This window comes from Apodemus sylvaticus, chromosome 11, assembly GCF_947179515.1.
Source record: "Apodemus sylvaticus chromosome 11, mApoSyl1.1, whole genome shotgun sequence".
In the NCBI taxonomy this organism is placed as follows: Eukaryota; Metazoa; Chordata; class Mammalia; order Rodentia; family Muridae; genus Apodemus; species Apodemus sylvaticus.
In genome coordinates, this window is record NC_067482.1 from 26,931,345 (window position 1) to 26,951,766 (window position 20,422).

Consider the following 20,422-nt stretch of genomic DNA (forward strand, 5'->3'; position numbering starts at 1 on the left):
CAGTATTGTATATATGAAATATGCATGTAGTATATACAAATGTATTAGAACAATACAATAAATACTGATTATAAATTTCAATGGAAAACATAAAAATCCCCTAATAGTTATTTCTAACTATATTCAGCTTGATCTGCAAAAACTCTAAAATTTGGTAATCTTAACAACTACTTAAATTCAATTTTAACAAATACCTCCTTTGGGCCCACTAATCACAGGGATCATCTTTATAAGTTTAGTTGCTATATAAGAGTTTTTATTGTGTATATTTAACTAAATTATGTCTACATTTACATGTAAATATATTATTATGTAAGAAAAACATTTTACTGTTAAACTATGTATTGGCTACACATTCATTGTAAATCTGTATAGGTGTATGTATGTGCATGGATTTGTGTGTACATGGATTCCTGGGTAACTGATTTTAGAATCCTGGGTGTATCACTTCTCTGCCTTTTGGCTAAGATCAAGTGTAGAATCCTGAGTGTAAAGTTACATGTAATTATAAATTACCCTACATGAATATTGGGAGTAAAATCAGGATCATATTCAAGAATAATATGTTCTTTAAGAACTAAGCCATCTTTCCAGGTTATATTCCGTTATCATGACTGTCATTTCTACTGCTTTGACACCACCGAAACCAGTACTTCATGGGAGAAATTTATCTCTTGGCAAGTTTGTTTGACAGCTTGAGGAGGAATGCTGGCCATCTGTGGGCAATAGCCCCTATGAGTTGACCTTGAGGAAGTACTTCCCAGAAGACTTCATAATGATGATACTGGTCTCTTACTAATCACAGATGGCTTTTTGAGTCTAACTACACAGCAGCATCTATTGTCCCAGGAAAGTAAAGATTTCACTTCCAGACTCTCCCCATTCAAGTACAACTGGCTCTGATGATGTCTGGAAGGAATCCCAAACTTCCTTCTAAAACTTCATATGCCAGGTCTCCAATGTCTTCATTTCTTTATCCATTCCATCTATAAAGTTGCCCCAGAATGGTCTATTAAACTCTCAACACTCAACAGCCTTTTCAGCCAAAAGCATTCAAATTCTTCTACAATCCTACCCAAATCAAAATGGCCAGTTATATGAAGGTATACTCATTAAAGTTTGTTGAATTGGCTATTGTCAAATAAATTAAAAAATATTTTGCAATGCCATCATCCTAAAAATAAATCAGCTCTTGTTTATTTTCTCTTTCCTTCATGATTTTCTTTTTCTTTTTATTCTTTGCTTTCCTGCTTATATGCAAGTTCTTCAACAAATATTCATCCTTCTATTTTAATGGGATCTTCATTGCAGATTTAATCACCCATAGATCGAGAATTACAGAAAAAGAGCCTCTGTACGGTACATTTATAGTATACATGCAGAATCTTTGGTGTTTCATTTTTCTCTAAAAGCTAAAGAGATTATTTACATCTCATTTGCCATCCATTAAGAATTTAAAGTAAGTAAATGATGGATCAAAGTAAATGAAAGGAAGTGCATAGGAGCTTTGTGAATGTCATACTCATTTGATATAAAAGCCTGAACATCAATGACTGTAGATATGTGAGGAACTCCCGGAAACCAAGTAAGGGAAGACTGCATACTGAGTATATAACAGAAGTGAGCCATTGTCTCAGATCCTAGCTTGAAGTCACACTGAACCAGAGATTTTTTATACTCTTCGGATATTCCTATTATTGCAAAAGATATGCACATGTCATTTGACAAAAGTAAACGTTAAAATTAAAAAAAAATGAACATGGTGCTAGATGATTTCAACTAGTGTTTTTTATGTTGTTTTTTTTTGTTTTGTTTTGTTTTTCTTTTGTTTTATTTGAGGTTGGGATTAGGCAATTATTCTACCACTGATCTAAATCACCAACTCCAAGAGTGTAGAGTGTCTCATATATGTATACATATACACATATACATATACATTATGCATATAGATATACTATACAATAGTATATATTTACAATACAAAATTTAATATACTATATTGTATAGTATATAGATATACTATACAAAATATAATATACTATATTATATTATATTTAGAAAAACTAATGAAACCTCTTTCATTTTATGTGCCCAGTGTCCCTACCACATTGGAAGGTCATCATGACAGAAGTGACAATTTCCTAAAGGAAGAATTATGTTCTATAAGTGTTCTACTCTGTTGACCTTTGAAGCTTTAACAGAAGCCATCTGTAAAGATGCTTTAGAGCCGTTTGCCCAGGAAAGCCAAATAAACTTTCTCACCCCCTTAAGATTTTTCCATGTGCAAATTACTCAGGTGCCACACCACAAAATATCATGTTTTATCAGTGTATTTTGAAGCTGAATAAACCCTGTTGATCTGCTAAGATTTAATGAAGTGACCTGACCAACCCATCAGTTAGAGCATGCTGTGTTCTGGAGTCTGGTATTCCCTTTTCAAGATATTCCTTTTGAATAACCTGTGCACCTGGCATTGTTCTTTCTTTTTCTCAAAGTAATGTTGAACTTCTGTTTTCATTCTCTTTTCAATTTGTGTAAATCAGGAATTAATTAAGAATTAATTGTGCTGCTTATGGCTGGTTATCTTTCCCATCATGTACTTTTAAAGCTTCTGAAATGAACATTTAAAATTATTTCATGTTTGAAGGCTTTTAACTTTGCAATTGTCCATTATTTGATTTTGAAACTCATAATATAATGTAATTAGTGTTTTTTTCTGACAAAGCTTTTGATAAATTCCTTTCTTGATGAGTTTTTTATTTGTCTATATAGGTTTATGCATCACTGAATATAGATTTATTACCTGGCTGTAATAAACCTCACTGAATGGGAAAAGTTACAATCAGAACTTAGCTTAATCAAAATTCAAACCTAAGCCAATGCAGATGCGATGCTAAATCTATTCTAAACATGAGAAAACTGCAAAATTCTAAAATCATTTTTAATTTTTAATTTTTTAATTTAGTTTTCTGTGTTAAGCTGTACTTCAAGTAAAACTTTTACACAACTTAGTAGTACTATTTTTCTATTTTTTTAAAATCATATTTTTTCAGATTTATCTAATTTTTAAATTTCTAGGGTACATGTTTTAGAGAAATTGACATATATAATAGTGATCACCTTTTGACAGAAAGGCACATTTGGTATCTGTTGAAGGATTATTATAGTATATAAATGTTTTATAATAGAAGAATCACATACTTACAAATGAATATATAATTAATAATATATATTGATTTAACAGAGAATTAATATTGAACAGCTCATTTTCATATTTAAATTAAGAAATATTAATAAACTACAAATTCCTACAAAATCCCCCATACCCTGTCTTTGGAGACAATTTTATATTACTCAGATTGGCCTCAAGTTTTCAGTGTTTCTGAAGCCGACTTTGAACGTTTGAATCTTATATCTACCTTCAGTGCATAAGTGCTAGGATTGTAGGAGTGTCCATCATCATCACTGCTCAGTCTTTTGGCTAAGATCAAGTGTAGAAGTGTCCATTATACTGTTTGATGTGGTGCTTTAGATCAAGCATAGCTTTCCCATGCCTTCAAAGGCAGCCTAGGCAAGGCTTTACACCCCTAACCACAGAGCAATAGATAAGATCAACCAAGATAAGCATTTAGATGATTAGATTCAGTGTCTAGAGAGCTAACTGTTTCACTAAGAATCTTTTCTGCTATTTCTTAATTAATAAGAAAAAAATAATTTAAAATGAAATATTAAGTAAACCGGGATTTTATTTATTTCAGTACTAAAATATTACTTGCTTATTTAAGAAACTATTATAATTTTTAAAGCAAATTCTCAACTTATTATTCCATTTTTTGCACTAAAAATTTATAATAGAAATTTACAGATGTTGCTGTTCCTTTCTGTGTTAATCCTGGATTTGATTCTCATGTGCATCCTTTTGTTCTAAAAGAAGCCAGTGGCAGTTCTTACCAGTTATCAAGCCTGTTTGAGTGTTTATGTTATGTGTTCCTCTGAGGACCGTTATAGCATCTTAATCTTTAATTAATTATGATCAACTTATCTTTATTCTGTTTTCTTCTGTACTCTGGTAACAGTTTTCCAAGTTCACTGATAATATCTGGATCTAAAATTTCAAATTCTTAACAAACAGGTTGCGCCTGCTCTTCTTATTTCTAACCATTTCATTTTCAAAATGATGCTGATGATTATTTATTTCAGAGATGTCTGTTCAATTTTAGGAGCTCTGGGACACATGAGAAAAATACAGTTATGCAAACAGTGATAGTATGAATAGTTTATTTAAAAAGACAACAGATGGTAAATGCAGTCACAATTTTCATTTTTTGCAAGTAAAAACTTTGCTTTCATCAATGTAAATGTTGGCAAACCAGCAATGAGTCAAGCCCAGCTACAATCTGCTGAATTTCTGATGCATACACTTTGTTCAATTAGAAAGCTTTACCTTGCTTGCTTATTAATTCATGATGATTTTTTAATAAATATTAAATAGGGAAATGTCAAAGTTTCCAGTTTGGAAGTTTATGTTTCTTATTTATTTATTTATTTATTTATTTATTTATTTATTCATCATTCCATTCATTTATATCTCAAATGATCTCCCATCTCCTGGTTACCCCTCCACATCCTCTCCCTCCCACATCCACCCTCTCTCCTCCCATTTGCCTCTGTGAGGGTGCTCTTCCAACTACCCACCCTCTCCCACCCCACAGCTCCAGCATCCCCCTACCCTAAGCTGGGCCATCAACCCTTCTCAGGAACAAGAGTCTCTCCTCCCATTGATGTCAGACAAGGCCATCCTCTGCTACATATGTATCCTGAACCACGAATCCCTCCATATAAACTCTTTGGTTGGTGGTCTAGCCCCCAGGAACACTGGTTGGTCCAGCCAAACCACATTGTTCTTCCTATGGGGCTGCGATCTCCCTCCACTCCTCCTCCCCTTCCTGGGTCCCTGAGCTCAGTCTGACGGTTGGATCCAAGCATCCACATCTGCATTGGTCAGTTTCTGGGAGAACCTCCCAAGGAACAGCCATACCAGGTTCCTGTCAGCACGCCCCTCTTGGCAATGACAGCAGAGTTGGGTTTGGTGTCTGCAGACAGGATGGATGTCCAGGTGGGGAAGTCCTCAGATGCTACTTCCTTCAGTCTCTGCTCCATTTTTGTCCCTGTCTTTCTCTGCACAGGATCATTTCTGGTTCAAAACTTGTTGATGCGTAGGTGGCCCCATTCCATGACCAGGGGCTGTGCTTATCTACTGGAGATTGTCTCTACAGGTTCTATCTCTCCTTCACTGCACATTTCTGCTAAAGTCATCCCTATTGTGTCCTTGATGTCTCTTGCTTCCCTGACATCTGGGACCCTCCAGTGGTCATCCCCAGTTCCTCATCACCTACTGCTACATATTTTTATTTGCTGTCCTGAGTCTCTGTACCTCTCTCTGGCCCCCTCTAGTACCTGATACAGTCTCCTTTGTTTCCTCCCTATTCTCTCTCCATTCCAGGCCCACTATCATCTTGTTCCTCCCTCAATATACAACTGAAGCATCCAAACCCTGGTCTTCCTTCCTTCTAAGCTCCATATGTTCTGTGGGTTGTATCATGGGTATTGGGAGCTTTTGGGCTAATATTCACTTATCACTGGGTACCTACCGTGTGTGTTCTTTTGGTCTGGGTTATCTCAGTCAGGAATCTTCTCACAACAAACCCAAAAGAAGAGAAACACACAAGTATTTCTTTGTGTATAAAACAGTGATTTATGGCAATGACTAAATTAATATAATGTTCAGTTATCTTTTTGGCAATTCTTGAAAACTGGGTGAAAGGGAAAGGCTAAAGGAAAGTTACTGGGACATTTGCTTAGCAATCAGAAGATTTCTGTACTTTGTTTTTTGATCCTCCTATTCATTTCTTCTACCTTCTCTTCAGTACCTGAAATTATTCCTCTCACCTTATTTAAATTGTTGGTAAGACTTCCCCTGAGCTTTTTGTGTTATTTCTTGAGTGTTTTATTTCAACTTTTATTCCAATTTGCCATTTAGTGATTCAGTTTCTTTATGAGATTATATTTTCATATCTTGAATTGTTTTCCTTAATTCATTTTATAATGTCTTCTGTGAAGTGCTTATTCATAACCTTTGAAGTCCTTGACCTTATTCACAATTCCTATTTTGAAATTCTTGTCTTATATTTCAGCTAAGTTAGTTTTTAAGAGAATATTAAGATAGGAGTTCTGGTTTCTGGAAAAGGCATATTATCTTGTTCATTTGTTTCTGTGGTTTTGAGCTTGTATCTTTGTATCTGGAATTAAAATGTATATGATGTTTCTTGATGCTCTCTGTGTGTTCAGGTCTTTGATTGCTATCATCCAATATGAAATCTTGTGTATTAGTAGCACAGTGATGTTTTTCAGTTTTGGGGTCACTCTAGTTTTAGTGTTCAGATTCCAATTGGTCACAGATCTGAAGTGCTATACTCTGAGCCGTTAAGTGTGTGCTAGTGGTAGGGAAACTGGACTGATTTTTGAGGTTTCTACAGGCATGTTTGGCATCCAGCACCATGGAGCATTGGATGGTTTAGGCTATGCTCTACCAGAGAATGCAATGAGTCTCACAGGAATGGAATGATCTGGGAGGACTAGCTGATGTGGTCAGCAATGGCAGGATTATTGGTACCCTAAGGAAATCAGAATGGAGCAAATGAATGAGGGGAGAGTTAGTGCGCACTGGTCTCTACCAATGGTGAGAACTGTGGAGTCCATAGAAAACAGTGTGTCTCATTAGAGGTGGGTCTGTTGTCACGAAAGAATGGGGAGAATATCTGAGGAAGAGAGCAGATGAAGAACTATGAGAAGTCTCTTTCTGTACAAGGATGGGCAGCCCAATCCCAAGGTGATAAGCATGGGCTGGGAGGATCGAGTGAGGCATTTTCAGTGAGAAGTATAAGAAAATCTATGGATTAGCTGACACTGCTTAAAACCAAGGAGCATATATGGGCTTGTTCATGGCCCAGGGCATACGGGTAGCAGAGGACTTAACATGTATGGCCTCAGTAAGAGAGGATGAACTTAGTCCTGTGAAAACCTGATGCCCCAGGGAAGAGGGATGCTTTTATGGGTGAGGCAGGGATGGGTGGGCAGGTGTGGGCACACCCTCTCAGAGGTAGGGGGAGTGAAGAACTCTGGGAAGGAGGACTGGGAAGGGGGAAACTTTTGAAATATATGTGTGTGTGTGTGTGTGTGTGTGTGTGTATGTTGTGTGTCAGAATAGAGGAATGGAAGGAAAGTACCTGGGTTCATGACAAAGGTGGTAGCTGTCAGTACTATAAACATCTTAACAGTACTGAAATATTAGTCATAGTCTCATTAAGCAGGGAAGATAAAATAAAGTAGATATATCTATTATGTAACTGTAGTTTAAGTGCAATACAATGCAAAGTAGTTGGATAACTATTTTGTACATGATCTTTCATGCATTTTTTTATTTAATTATTGTTTTTAGAATCCACAATTAGAAGTCAGTCAACCAAACTATGGTCATCACATAGTTCACCAGTCTCCTAAACCTACTGGAGAAAAAAAATCAACTGGTAGGAAGTGATCGTAAAATGTGCTTTCAAGGACTATTCATCAGTGAGTGCAAGGGATGAGTGGTGAAAATTGATATAAACAGAAAGTCAGGAAGCACTGTGATAGCTCGAGGCAGTAGGAAGAAACTGTTGGCTTCAATGATTTCCCAATGTAAATAATTAAAACCAAATTGCATTTGTAAATGAGTTATTCTCAGTATTTATTAGAGATAAAAATATGCTAAATCTAATATATGATATATCTTGTATGAGTTTTAGTGTACATTTAGTGTAATCAGTTGAGAATTGTAAAATCTTTTACCATAAATTCATTAATGAGATTATGTGACTTGTCTCATAACAGTTCTATATGTCATAAATTCTTAATGCATCTACTGTATGATTTGAATGTATGTTATACAGCATCCATCTCTCAATAAATGATTTTGCTTGATTTTAATTGGTTATACATTTACTTAATACTCTCTTGATTATTGAAGACAGAAACCCAATATTTTGAAAAGAATTTTTAAAGATATGCTTTAGAAAACATATTGATTGGATTTAGACTACTATTGCTACATGTAAATAAAAATTTCAATTTTAATATTAAAAATTTTATATTACTTGTCAAAGTAGAATTGAAAAGTTATTTAAAAATATAAATTTACTGACATTTTACCAATGTCAGCATGTTTCTTAAATATTTGTTTAGCAGAAATTATCATGTTTTCCTTAGAATTGTATTCTTTCTTTCAGGTAACGCAAACATCAACTATTCATGATGTCAAACAGAAGTTTCACAAAACATGTGAGTTTGATTTATCTATTAAAATGTATGTTAATTGAACAAATTTTCAAGTTGGTTCAAATTTTTCTTTAAGGAAAAAACACATGAAAGATATATGTTAAAACCAATGTCTTTGATAATTTAGTATTTACTAATACTTAAATGTAGTGATTTTCACATACTTTAATATTCAAAAGGTTTCTGTGAGTACTAGTCATGGAAATTCACGCCAGTTTTAAGAGACAGGTCCTTATCCAGTTAACCATAGCCCAAGAAAAATCTTCAGTTTTTCAATGAAACTATACATAAGATTATTTTAATGCATAGTTCAATAATCTTTTATATGAAGACATTTTAATATATAAAGATATTAACTAAAAATATTTCTTTTATATTAGCACAAAATAGCAAAAAAAATTTATTCCAACTATTTAAATAAGTTAAATTCATTCCAAATAATTATTTTACAAAGCCTATAAATGATATTGCTTAAACTTATTCATGGGTAATATTGTTTCCTGACCAAAAATCTCTATCAATTGCTTGAAAGTATTTATATTTTACATATATATACTTTTTATATAGCTTTTATAATTAAATTCTTTCTAATTTTCAAACAATGAAAATAAAATTACTGGAAAATATGACTTTTACTATTTTATAAATTAAGGCTTTATTGTATAATTACTAAAATCAAGTCAATGTTAGAGACTTTTCCAAATACATGATTCCCTATATTGCATAGCTCCCTTCTGTTATGAAAGTTCTTCTCCAATGTGGTGTATTTAATATTTATAAACCTATGTTGATATATCATAATGTGCCAATGCCTTGAGGATTAAGATATATCATTAGGTTCCATACTTATATCATTTTTCCTTTTATTTTTTAGTATTTGGTGTTTTTTATTTAATTTATTAATTTTTTACACTGTATATTTTATTCCCCGCTTCTACCCTCCAACTGTTCCACATCCCATACCTTCTCCCCTCTGCCTTGTCTCAACTTGGATGTCTCTATCCTCACCCACTGGACCTCTAAACTTTCTGGGGCCTTCAGTCTCTTGGGGGTAAGGTTCATCTTCTCATACTAAACCCAGACCTGGCAGTCCTCTGCTGTGTATGTGTTGGGGGCCTCATATCAGCTGGTGTATGCTACCTGGTTGGTGGTCCAGTGTCTGAGAGATCTTGGAGGTTGAAGTTACTTGAGACTGCTGGTCCTCTTATAGGGTCTCTCTCCTCCTCAGCTTCTTCCAGCTTTTCCCTAGTTAAACCACAGTGGTCAGCACCTTCTGCCCATTGGTTGGGTGCAAATATCTGCATCTGACTCTTTCAGCTGCTTTTGGGGTCTTTTGGAGGGTAGTCATGACAGGACAGTTTTTTTGAGCACTCCATAGTCTCAGTAATAGTGTCAAGTCTTGGGGCCTCCGCTTGAACTGGATCCCACTTAAATAAGGGATGGGGTTGCCATCCCACAGTCAAAACTCTGTCCCATAATTATTCCTGTATGCAAGAACTTCAGGGCTGGAAATGGTGAGGAACCTGAGGCAAAGAAGGTTCAGAGAAAGTCCCAAATTAATAACCTTATATATTGACTGATGGTATGAAAATTGAAGATAAACTGAGGGAATAAATTATTCCCTTTAAAAGAAATGGAAACTATTGATCAGTATGTAAATTTATATATAGCTATCCCTATGATATGACTAATACATCGCAAATAGTAACATCATACCTCTTTAAAGAAGGATACCTGTATAGGATGCAATATACAGTTTAAGAAATAAAAATGTAACCAGGGATTACAATTAGTAGCAGCTTAAATGGATAAATATTTTAGGAGTATTTGCTTCTAATGTATTATTAAGAAACATATACAATGATAAATACAGATACTAGACAACTGCTTACATTTCAAGTTGCTTTGTGAAGATGTGTTTTGACACTTTACCTTAAAGGCATGTAGGTTTTTAATATATTAAATAAGAGATAAGGACATCACAAGAAACATCCAAAATGAAGTCAGGGATGTGATATACCTTTTCTCGATTCATTTTTCTAGCACTAACTTTGTTATGAAATTAGCTGTAGTTGTGTGCCAATATTTTCTGACATATGGGATGTTTTAAGTTTTAAGCTTTTTTTTATTTTTAGTATCTGATTTTTATTTATTCACCATGTTTATTTTTGATAAAATTTACAGACACAAATAAAACATAGAATTATTAAATGGGCAGTTTGATGCTTATACTCATAGCACCACATCCCTATGAGTACCTAGAACACTTCTGACTTAATATTTTAAGGTTTCAATTATTTATCCTTTTCCATTATCCTTGCTCAATCCAGAGAGCGTCTCTGATGTGTTTAAACTACAGATTTGCTTTTTTGTTCTCAACTTTTTTTTTTATACAAAGAACTCAAGAAGTTGGATCCCAGAAAACCAAATAACCCTATTAAAAATGGGCTACAGAGTTAAACAAAGAATTTTCACCTGAAGAACTTCGGATGGCAGAGAAGCATCTTAAAATATGCTCAACTTCATTAGTCATTAGGGAAATGCAAATCAAAACAACCCTGAGATTTCACCTTACACCAGTCAGAATGGCTAAGATTAAAAATTCAGGAGACAGCAGGTGTTGGCAAGGATGTGGAGAAAGAGGAACACTCCTCCACTGCTGGTGGGGTTGCAAATTGGTACAACCACTCTGCAAATCAGTCTGGCGGTTCCTCAGAAAACTGGGCACTTCACTTCCAGAAGATCCTACTATACCACTCCTGGGCATATACCCAGAGGATTCCCCAGCATGTAATAGGGATACATGCTCTACTATGTTCATAGCAGCCCTATTTATAATAGCCAGAAGATGGACAGAACCCAGGTATCCCTCAACAGAAGAATGGATGCAAAAAATGTGGTATATATACACAATGGAGTACTATTCAGCCATTAGAAACAATGAATTCATGAAATTCTTAGGCAAATGGATGGACCAGGAGAACATCATACTAAGTGAGGTAACCCAGTCTCAAAATGTCAATCATGGTATGCACTCACTAATAAGTGGATATTAACCTAGAAAACTGGAATACCCAAAACATAATCTACACATCAAATGAGGTGCAAGAAGAACAAAGGAGTGGCCCCTTGTTCTGGAGAGACTCAGTATAGCAGTATAGGGAAAAACCAGAACAGGGAAGTGGGAAGGGTGGGTGAGAGAACAGGGGCAGGGAAGGGGGCTTATGAGACTTTCGGGGAGAAGGGAGCCAGAAAAGGGGAAATCATTTGAAATGTAAATAAAAAATATATCGAAGAAAAAAAAGTTTTAAGTTTTTAAAACACAATTTTGTTTTTGAGACATCAGATGGTAGTACATGCCTTCAAACCCTTCAATGCAGGGTTGAAAAGCATGTAGCTATGAAGTTGCAAGCCACCCTGGGCTAAATATTAAGAAGCTAGAGATAAATTAAATTATTGCTAATCAATTAATCTATGTATGTAATTATCCTAGTTATTCACCAACAGTGTCTACATATTTATACTCCTTGAACATTTATTTAGCGGTAATACCATCTAAGCATAAAGCACATTCCATAATAAAACAAGAATTGAAATGCTAGAATTTAAAATGTCAGAAATTCATTCGGAGGAAATTGTAGTATATAAGTGAAGAGATATTTGAATATGACTTTAAAGAGTAAGAATAATTTGTACAAAATTTGAGAAATATCCTATTGGCAAAAGTGTGATCAGTCTTAATAACTATAATAAAACTTGAGATTTATTAACTACTGTTAAGCAATTCGTTTTTACAGGCATAGTTCTAATACTTAGAATGCTTATCAAAATTATTAAAAATAAAAATCCATCTAATCCTCAAAAGACTTGAGGCCCCAGGGAGTAGGGAGTCCAAGTGCTTGGAAGTAACAGCCTTTCGGAGAATGGAAGAAGGAGGAATGGGATGAGGAACTGTGGGAGGGAGACAATGGCTGGATTGTAAAAATTTAAAAGCAATAAAAATTAATAGGCAGACATATTTCTGGAGAAGGAGCTGAGAGTTCTCCATCTTGATTTACAAGCAGCAGAAGACTGTGAGCCGTAGTGGTCATAGCTTAAGCATATGAGACCTCAAAGTCCATGTCCAAAGTGACACACTCCCTCCAAGAAGGCTGCATATAATGTACTTTAATAATACTTTCTCTATTGGTCTATTTTCCCCTATGTTCTCGTTTTCCGTCTCTAAATCTGAGTCTCTCTTTTAGTTTTCTGTCTCTCTGTCTCTGTCTGTCTGTCCGTCTCTCTCTCTCTCTCTCTCTCTCTCTCTCTCTCCAAACACATAAGAAACACACATATCTTATAAGACACATGAATACATATGAGAGAGCAAAAATGTCATTTGTGTTTGTGAAATTGACTGATTTCATGAATATATTGTTAATTCTATCCATTTTTTTCTACAAATGGAGTATTTCCTTTTGCATGGCCAAGTAAAATCTCACTGTGCATACACCACATTTTCTTCATTGCTGTAATGATAAATGGGAACTTAGAGTAATTCCATTACTTGGTTATTGAGAATAGTGTATCAATCAGTGTAAATATTCAGGTATCTCTGATCTTGACTTGTTGCAGTAAGTATCTATCTTAGGGTTTATTGTGGTCAAGAGACACTGTGACCAAGGCAATCTCATAATGTAAAACATTTAACTGGGATTGGCTTAAAATTTAGAGATTTACTCTTTTTTTTTTTTTTTTTTTGTCATGGAAGAAAGCATGTTGGCATGCAGGCAGATGTGGAGCTAAAGACTCAGAGTTCCACCTTCAGATCTGAAAGCAGCAGGAATTAACAGTGACACACTAGCCAGAATTGAGCTTATGAGACTTCAAAGCCCACCCCATAGTGATATATTTCCTCCAACAAGGCCACACCTCCTGTAACATGGCCACATCTCCTAATAGCACCACTCCTTATTATCCTATGAGGGCCATTTTTGTTCAAACCACCTGGGCAACCACAAACGGGAGATCTGGATGCTATGAATGATGGGTTTGTCTGTCTGTCTGTTTGTTTGTTTGTTTGTTTTTCTTTATTTTTTTTCTTTCTTTATTTTTATTTTCACAGTGCCTGACCCAAGTTTGATTGCAAGGGATAGAATACAGTTCTCTTCCTTTCTTACACAGAATGGCAGCAGCTTCTTTTACTCAGTGAACTTAATGATGGCCACAGTGAGAAAAAAAAATCAATGTAGTTTCTATTTGGATTTCCTTGATTGTTACTCATAATAATTGGGTAATTGATGGATCCTACCTACCTAATTTTAAGACTTCATTCTTTGTCATCTATTTGATTTTGTTCTCTATTTTTTTTTAATTTTTTGCCCCAGTGTGCTCTTCAGTTTCATGGTATGAACTTCACCATGACTCAAAATAATTAAAAAATGAAGTCTGCCTTGTCTCCTTCCTTATTTTCTACTGCATATCAAACTTTCATCTCACTATTTTCTATGCCATCTTCATAGCCTGTAGCAAGCTAGGTTTAGCATGTTCAATTTTCAGTTTATTAGATAATCTATCATTTAATTCCTAGTTATTTAATTAGGAATTAAATTCAGTTACTCAATCTTGATATTCTGGATCATAACAAACAATTTTCTCTCACATTCTATGTCAAATTTACATGGCATTCACAAATGTTGAGCCTTTAGTAGGTCCTGATTTTAAAGCTCATAACTCCACATCTGACAAGTGTATCCAATATTCATAACAGATAGCTATATTTTCCCACTTCTATAAATATTTTTATGCATTGTTCACTTTTATTTCTATCACTATTTTCATGGCTTCTGTGGTACAAATGCCCAATGCTGTCTTCATAATATGGGCTACTTTTATTCTTTCTGACTTTTGTTACAGTAACATAATAATAATCAGTGCTCTCCAAATACAACTTACAATATTTGGCTATCATCTTCAACTTACTGACATTCCTTACATAAACATTTAGTTTCTGAAGAAAAAATAGTTATGCATTATTCATACATATTTTTCACATGGTTAGGTCTGGTCCTTCAAAACTACAAGTTCCATATATAAAAGCTTCTGCTTTACAAATAAATTACTGAAACAAATTATCCTGCTCCTCGAGATCATCCTGTCATTTGTCCTTGGCAAAAGCATCACAGAGGTCAGCAATCGAATTTGCCTCTAATAGCTAAGTCTGTACAGAAACACATGGAAAGGCTTGGTGAAGGACTTTGAATGCGAGAACAATGGCGTGCATGAGCTTATTCAAGATAATGCAATACACATTATGTCACTGTACTGCTTTGTAAAAGTCCCTATTATTTCCCAGATGAAGTGATAAGTTGAAGAGCCACATCCCAGCTATGTGACTATAGGGTTTTGGTTGTTCTCAGAGCATTTCCTTCTCTGTTCTAACTATCCAGACTAGGCTTGGAAGTTTCCAAGTTGACTGATTCAATCCAGCTTCTCTCAGCTTCTGTTTGAATTGCTCTGCCTGATCTCATGCTAACTTTGACAATGTATTCTAACCTTCCGCCTCCTTCTCATTCTCTGGCTCATTCTGTCTTCACTGTGTGTCGCTTGTTCTCACTGCAACCTGTATATGAAAAAGCTGTTTCTATAAAACTCCCATTACACACCACAGCTGTGTCTAGTTTCTTATCTTGCCTTGCATTTTTCTTAAATAGCCTCACTTTGTTGTGTTGTTCTTATGAGAGTTAAGCATATACTATCTCTGACTCATTCTGTCAGATCTTTCTCTGATTCATCACTTTTTCTGTCCCTTGACTAGAAACCACTTTCAAAGACGGCTGCTTCCTTCTAAAAATTAAACTTACTTAATAGTTAGGCTCAATCTTAAATAAGATGTATAATAAACACTTCTGTATTTCAGGCAGATCTGACTGTAATCCGGAGAATATTTGCATTCTAACCTGAGCAGATTGACCTAAAAGGTCTTTATTTATTTTTTTATTTTCTATATTCTTTGTTTACATTCTGCATGCTTTCCCCTTTCCCGCTTCCCCCATCCCCATCGGTCTCATAGGCTCTTTTCCATCCTCCCATTTCCCAATCACCCCCTCCCATTTCCCTATCTTGTTATTCCCCTATAATGCTGGATCAACTCTTTTCAGAACCAGGGCCCTCTCTTTTCCTCTTTTTGGGTATCATTTGATATGCTAACTGTGTCTTGAGAATTTAGAACTTCTGGGCTAATTAATATGCACTTATCAGTAATTGCATTCCATGTGTATTCTTTTGTGATTGGGTTACCTCACTTAGGATGATATTTTCCAGTTCCAACCATTTGCCTAAGAATTTCATGAATTCATTGTTTTTAATTGCTGATTAGTACTCCATTGTGTAAATATACCACATTTTCTGTATCCATTCCTCCATTTAGGGGCATCTGGGTTCTTACCAGCTTCTGGCTATTATAAAAGGTTGTTATGAACATAGTGGAGCTTGTATCCTTATTGCATGCCGGGGAATCCTCTAGCAGGGTCCTCCGGAAGTGTCATGTCCAGTTTTCTGAGGAACCGCCAGACTGATTTCCAAAGTGGTTGTACCATCTTGCAATCCCACCAGCAGTGGAGGAGTGTTCCTCTTTCTTAGATATGATCCCCAGAGCACCCATGCTGCTGGATTACAAATTCCTCTACAATTCTTAGTTCATTTTTAGACAAACTCTATTACTTTTAGAGTTTCATTCTTTAAGTCTTCTCACTTTTATAAATCCTCAAAGATAAAACTGTTGATACATTTGTGCTGTATGGGATATCTGTCTATAAACACTGGAATAATTGTTACATTTTGCTATTCTAAAACAAGATATACTCTTCCTTAGATGAGAGATACTGGCATGCTGGTCAGACATTTCTCAGCCATTTGTGCCTTTCCATCATTATATAAACATCCTCTTTTTTTCTGCAACCGTGTAATAGGCAAGCTTCACTCAATAACTTTTAAGTACTTTATGTTTTACTAATGGACAGGAAATTATGAGTTTCCTCATGCACTAGAAAATGTTCTCTACCTCCATTGCATTTTTTCTCTTGCAGATTGTCTAATTATTGATGAAAATGTATTTTAAGAAAATAATTTTATTCTCAGAAAACCCCAATATGTCTATTATGCTGAGTGTTTGGGAATACATCTTCCTGACTTTTCTGTAAATATAAATGATTCATCATGTAGACAATTTTTGATGCTCAGGTCCAAGGCAGATCCTGTACATGGTTGTTCACAATGGATTTTTAAATTTCATTTTGGTATTTATTTTTCTCTGTGTGTGCATGTATATATGGATTGGCGCATGTGTACAATGGCATGATAGTGGAGGTCAAAGGACAAGTTTTGTGCTTTAGTTCTCTTTTTACAATATGTGAGTTCTGGTGATTGTACTACCAGGTTGCTGGGCTTCGCTGAAAGAGGTTTTACCTGCTGAATCCTAATGCTGATCCCTGAATGGAGATGTCATATATACTGTTCTACAGAAGGGACAAAATTCTTATTGAAGAATTATAATATGTTGAATAATTCAGTTTTGCTTTTCAGGTTTATTGATTCTTATTTACATAAGAGAATAATTTTCATAACTTCTGAATTTGGAAATAAGAGACAGAATATTTTTACTATATTAATAATAAGAATATTTCCCTATTTTACTTTCTTGAGTACAAAATTTTCTAGCACAGAATTTAAATAATATGTTTGATTTACTTTTAATACTTTTTTAATAACTGAAAAAAACGTTAAAACATCAAATATTTTACTGCTATTACTGTTTCTGAATTACCAAGGGAACAATGACAGAAAAGGCGGATTTTATAAAGTTACCTAGAGAAGTCACCATTAAGTTCCAGAGTTTTACAGAACAGGGGGAATTACAGACTGTAACTTTATATCAGTAAACTTCTTAAAGTTAAAAAATCTATTCACTGGTGATGTTTCTCCCAAACACCTGCTTTATTTACATTTTGTTTCCACAATTCAATATACAGTTCTAAAAACATTGCATAACTCAAAACACAGAAGGAAGGTAATACCTATTAATGCATCCATTATAGATTAAATTTCAAGAAATAAAATATTTGAAAACTGATATCCTCCTTAATTGAGTAGCTTATGAAATATTACAGAAATATTAAGTATAAACCACTTATCTCTACAAGGCATTGGCTTTTCTTGAATTTCTTTTCTGGAATTTCATCAAGTTATAGTTAGCAAGTCATTTAAAAATTAATGAGATGTATTCAAGTTCTACAGAAGAAATACCTTGGAACGTTTAGTCCTACATTGAAGTATGTAAATATTATTTTAGGAAATATGTGCTTAAAATTAAAGTGTTCCAGTATTCTGAAGGGCATGTGGTTTTTGTAAATAAAACAAAACTAAACAAACAAACTCGTGGAGTCAGGGTGTGGGGAGGAGGTATGTGATGTGGAACAGTTGGAGCATGGGTGAGTGGATAAAATTGTGAATGCAAAAAAATAAAAATAAATACAATGTGAATATCTACAATGTTGGCATAAATCTTTTAACACAGTATCTTTTAAACTTAATTTTTTTCTTTTAAGAATCCTTACCTTGTGAATTGTAACTGCTTCAGTGTTTCTAGGTCATTTAATTGCTACCTAAATATTTGCTATAACATTTATAGTTGAGAGATTTGGATGACTGGAAACAGGATCAGAAGTAAGGAGAAATGTGAAAATGGGCGAATACAGTATAGGTGTTCAGAGAGACTGACTCTGATGGATATACGAACCGGATGGTGTTGGTCTTGTTATTGATGCAGAAGTAGAATGTATCAATAAAGAAACTGCAGAAAAAAATACTTATCTTTATAACTGGCTAAATTTTGAAATAATTTTATATTAATGAAATAAGGTTTTAAATGTACTACCTTGTTCAATTTATACATTAGTTTAAACACTCTTATAATACATCATTTATATATATATAATCACGTATATATTACATAAATACATAATATTATATATATATATATATAATATTGCCTCAGAGTTATTTTCACATGTTTCAGAGAACTTCCCTAGCTTCTTTGTCACTAACTCAAAAGGGAAATTGAAATGAACTGGTGCATATTTTTTCCTGGGGTCCTATCTCTTGCTCAATGCTTCGTGGGATCCATGATTAGTTTTCATCTGTTTGCTTAGAATTCCTCACAGGGATATTATACTCAAGAGGGAACCTAGTCTTTTTATATATTGAAGTAAACATCTTTTCCGAATCCAAATTGGTTAAAGCTACATGTGAATATATAGAACTCTGGAGGTGGTGACACTGTATGGTGAGCTTTAGAGGATGTGGCCTTCCCTGAGGAAGCGTGCCAATGGGGGATGAGTTATAAAGCTCGAGCCTCATCTCTGTTCCAATTAGCTTCTCTGTCTCCAGCTTCAGGTTGAGGGGGTGATCTCTCAGATTCCAGATCCTGCCGTCATGCCTTCTGCTTATTACCACACCTTTCCACCATGAGGGAATCCTCACCCTCTGGAAACAAGCCACAACAAACACCTTTACCATATGTTGCTTTTGGTTATGCTATTTTACCAAAGCATCAGAGAAGTAATTGAAACAATTGTACTTTTCTTAAAATTATATAATATAGTAACATCAATATTTTTGTAAATTTCATGATTTTATTTTTTATATCTCATAAATCTTCCATTGAATGTATGCATCACATTTTCATTGTCTATTATCTGTTGATGGACACGTAGGCTGAGCTTACCTGTTTCCTATTATGAAGAGAACATTGGGATAAATACAAGCCTGGATGTATCTACATCACAGGATGTGGCAGTCCTTGATTATATGACCAAGATTGGTATAACTGGGCCATAAGATTATTCTATTTTCAGTGTTTTAGAAAGTATCCAGAAAATCCATGTAGAACCTGTGGTTTAATCTCCCTCCAGCTGTATGAGGCTTTGTCATTCCTCATATTTTCTTCAGTAATATTTTTAATCTTGTTTTCCTGATAGTGACTGGTTTCCCTTGAATGACATGATATCTCAAAGTAAATTTAATTTGCCGTAATTGACAAATCTTTGATTTCTAGTATTGTTGAATACATTAATTTAGTTATGCTCTTAGCATAGTTCTTTCTATATAGCCCTGGCTACCCTGTAATTCACTATAAAGATCAGATTGGCCTCTAAGTTACAGAAACCTACATCCTTTTGCCACCTGAGTACTATATCAAAACCACACCTAGCTGTTTTACATTTTTGCAATGACTATTTGTAATTTTTTTCTGACAGTTATCTATTATTCCCAATGGTCCATTTATGGGTTAACAGCTTTGTTCCTGTGACGACTAATGTTTTCTGTCCTTCGAATACTATAGATATTTTCTCTTTGTATAAAGGTAATAATTTTTCTCATTCTATGGGCTGTCCATGTATTCTGGTGATTATTTCTTTTCTCTAAAGATGTTTTATTTCAGATATTTAATTTTGCCAACCTTTGTGGCCATATCCATTGCTATTGTGATTCTATTTGTACTTTTTGCCTGCAAATGGCTCTCAAAGTGTTTTCTTTTTTCTTTATATTTTTTTAATTTTAGCAATTGCACTGTTTTGTGCTTTAAATTAAGTTCTTTGATCCAGTTTCAATTAATATTTTGTGCACTAGAGAAATTGATATAATTTTATCCTTTTGAATGTATATATGGTTTATTGCCAGCACCACTACCTGAGAAGACTCTATTTTTTTCCCAGATGCATACTTTGTTAAAGCTTAGGTTTCTATAGCTGAGTGATTTTTTTTCTCTGAGCCCTCTATTATAGTCCATTGGTTTATACATCTGTTTTGTGCAGTATCATGATATCTTTATCATTATGGTTATGCATTATCATTTAAATACAGGTAATGTGTTGTCTGTGATTTTCATTATTCTTGGAATTGTTTGTATACCCATAGTTCCCACCCCTGTGTATGTGTCTGTGTGTCTGTGTGTCTGTGTGTCTGTGTGTCTGTGTATCTGTATCTGTGTGCCTGTGTGTACATTTCCATA

The 20,422-nt window shown here is 34.5% G+C and overlaps 1 protein-coding gene and 1 pseudogene across 1 annotated transcript in view; both read left to right on the forward strand.

The window, feature by feature from the left end:
* The window catches only part of Tecrl (trans-2,3-enoyl-CoA reductase like), an 82,401-nt gene that overhangs the window by 12,745 nt on the left and 49,234 nt on the right, over nucleotides 1-20,422 (forward strand). Inside the window, exon 2 of the mRNA XM_052199318.1 lies at nucleotides 8,325-8,376. Within this exon, the coding sequence (XP_052055278.1) occupies nucleotides 8,325-8,376 (52 nt within the window). The remainder of the gene's footprint in view (nucleotides 1-8,324; nucleotides 8,377-20,422) is intronic.
* Nucleotides 444-521, forward strand: LOC127696950 (uncharacterized; annotated as a pseudogene).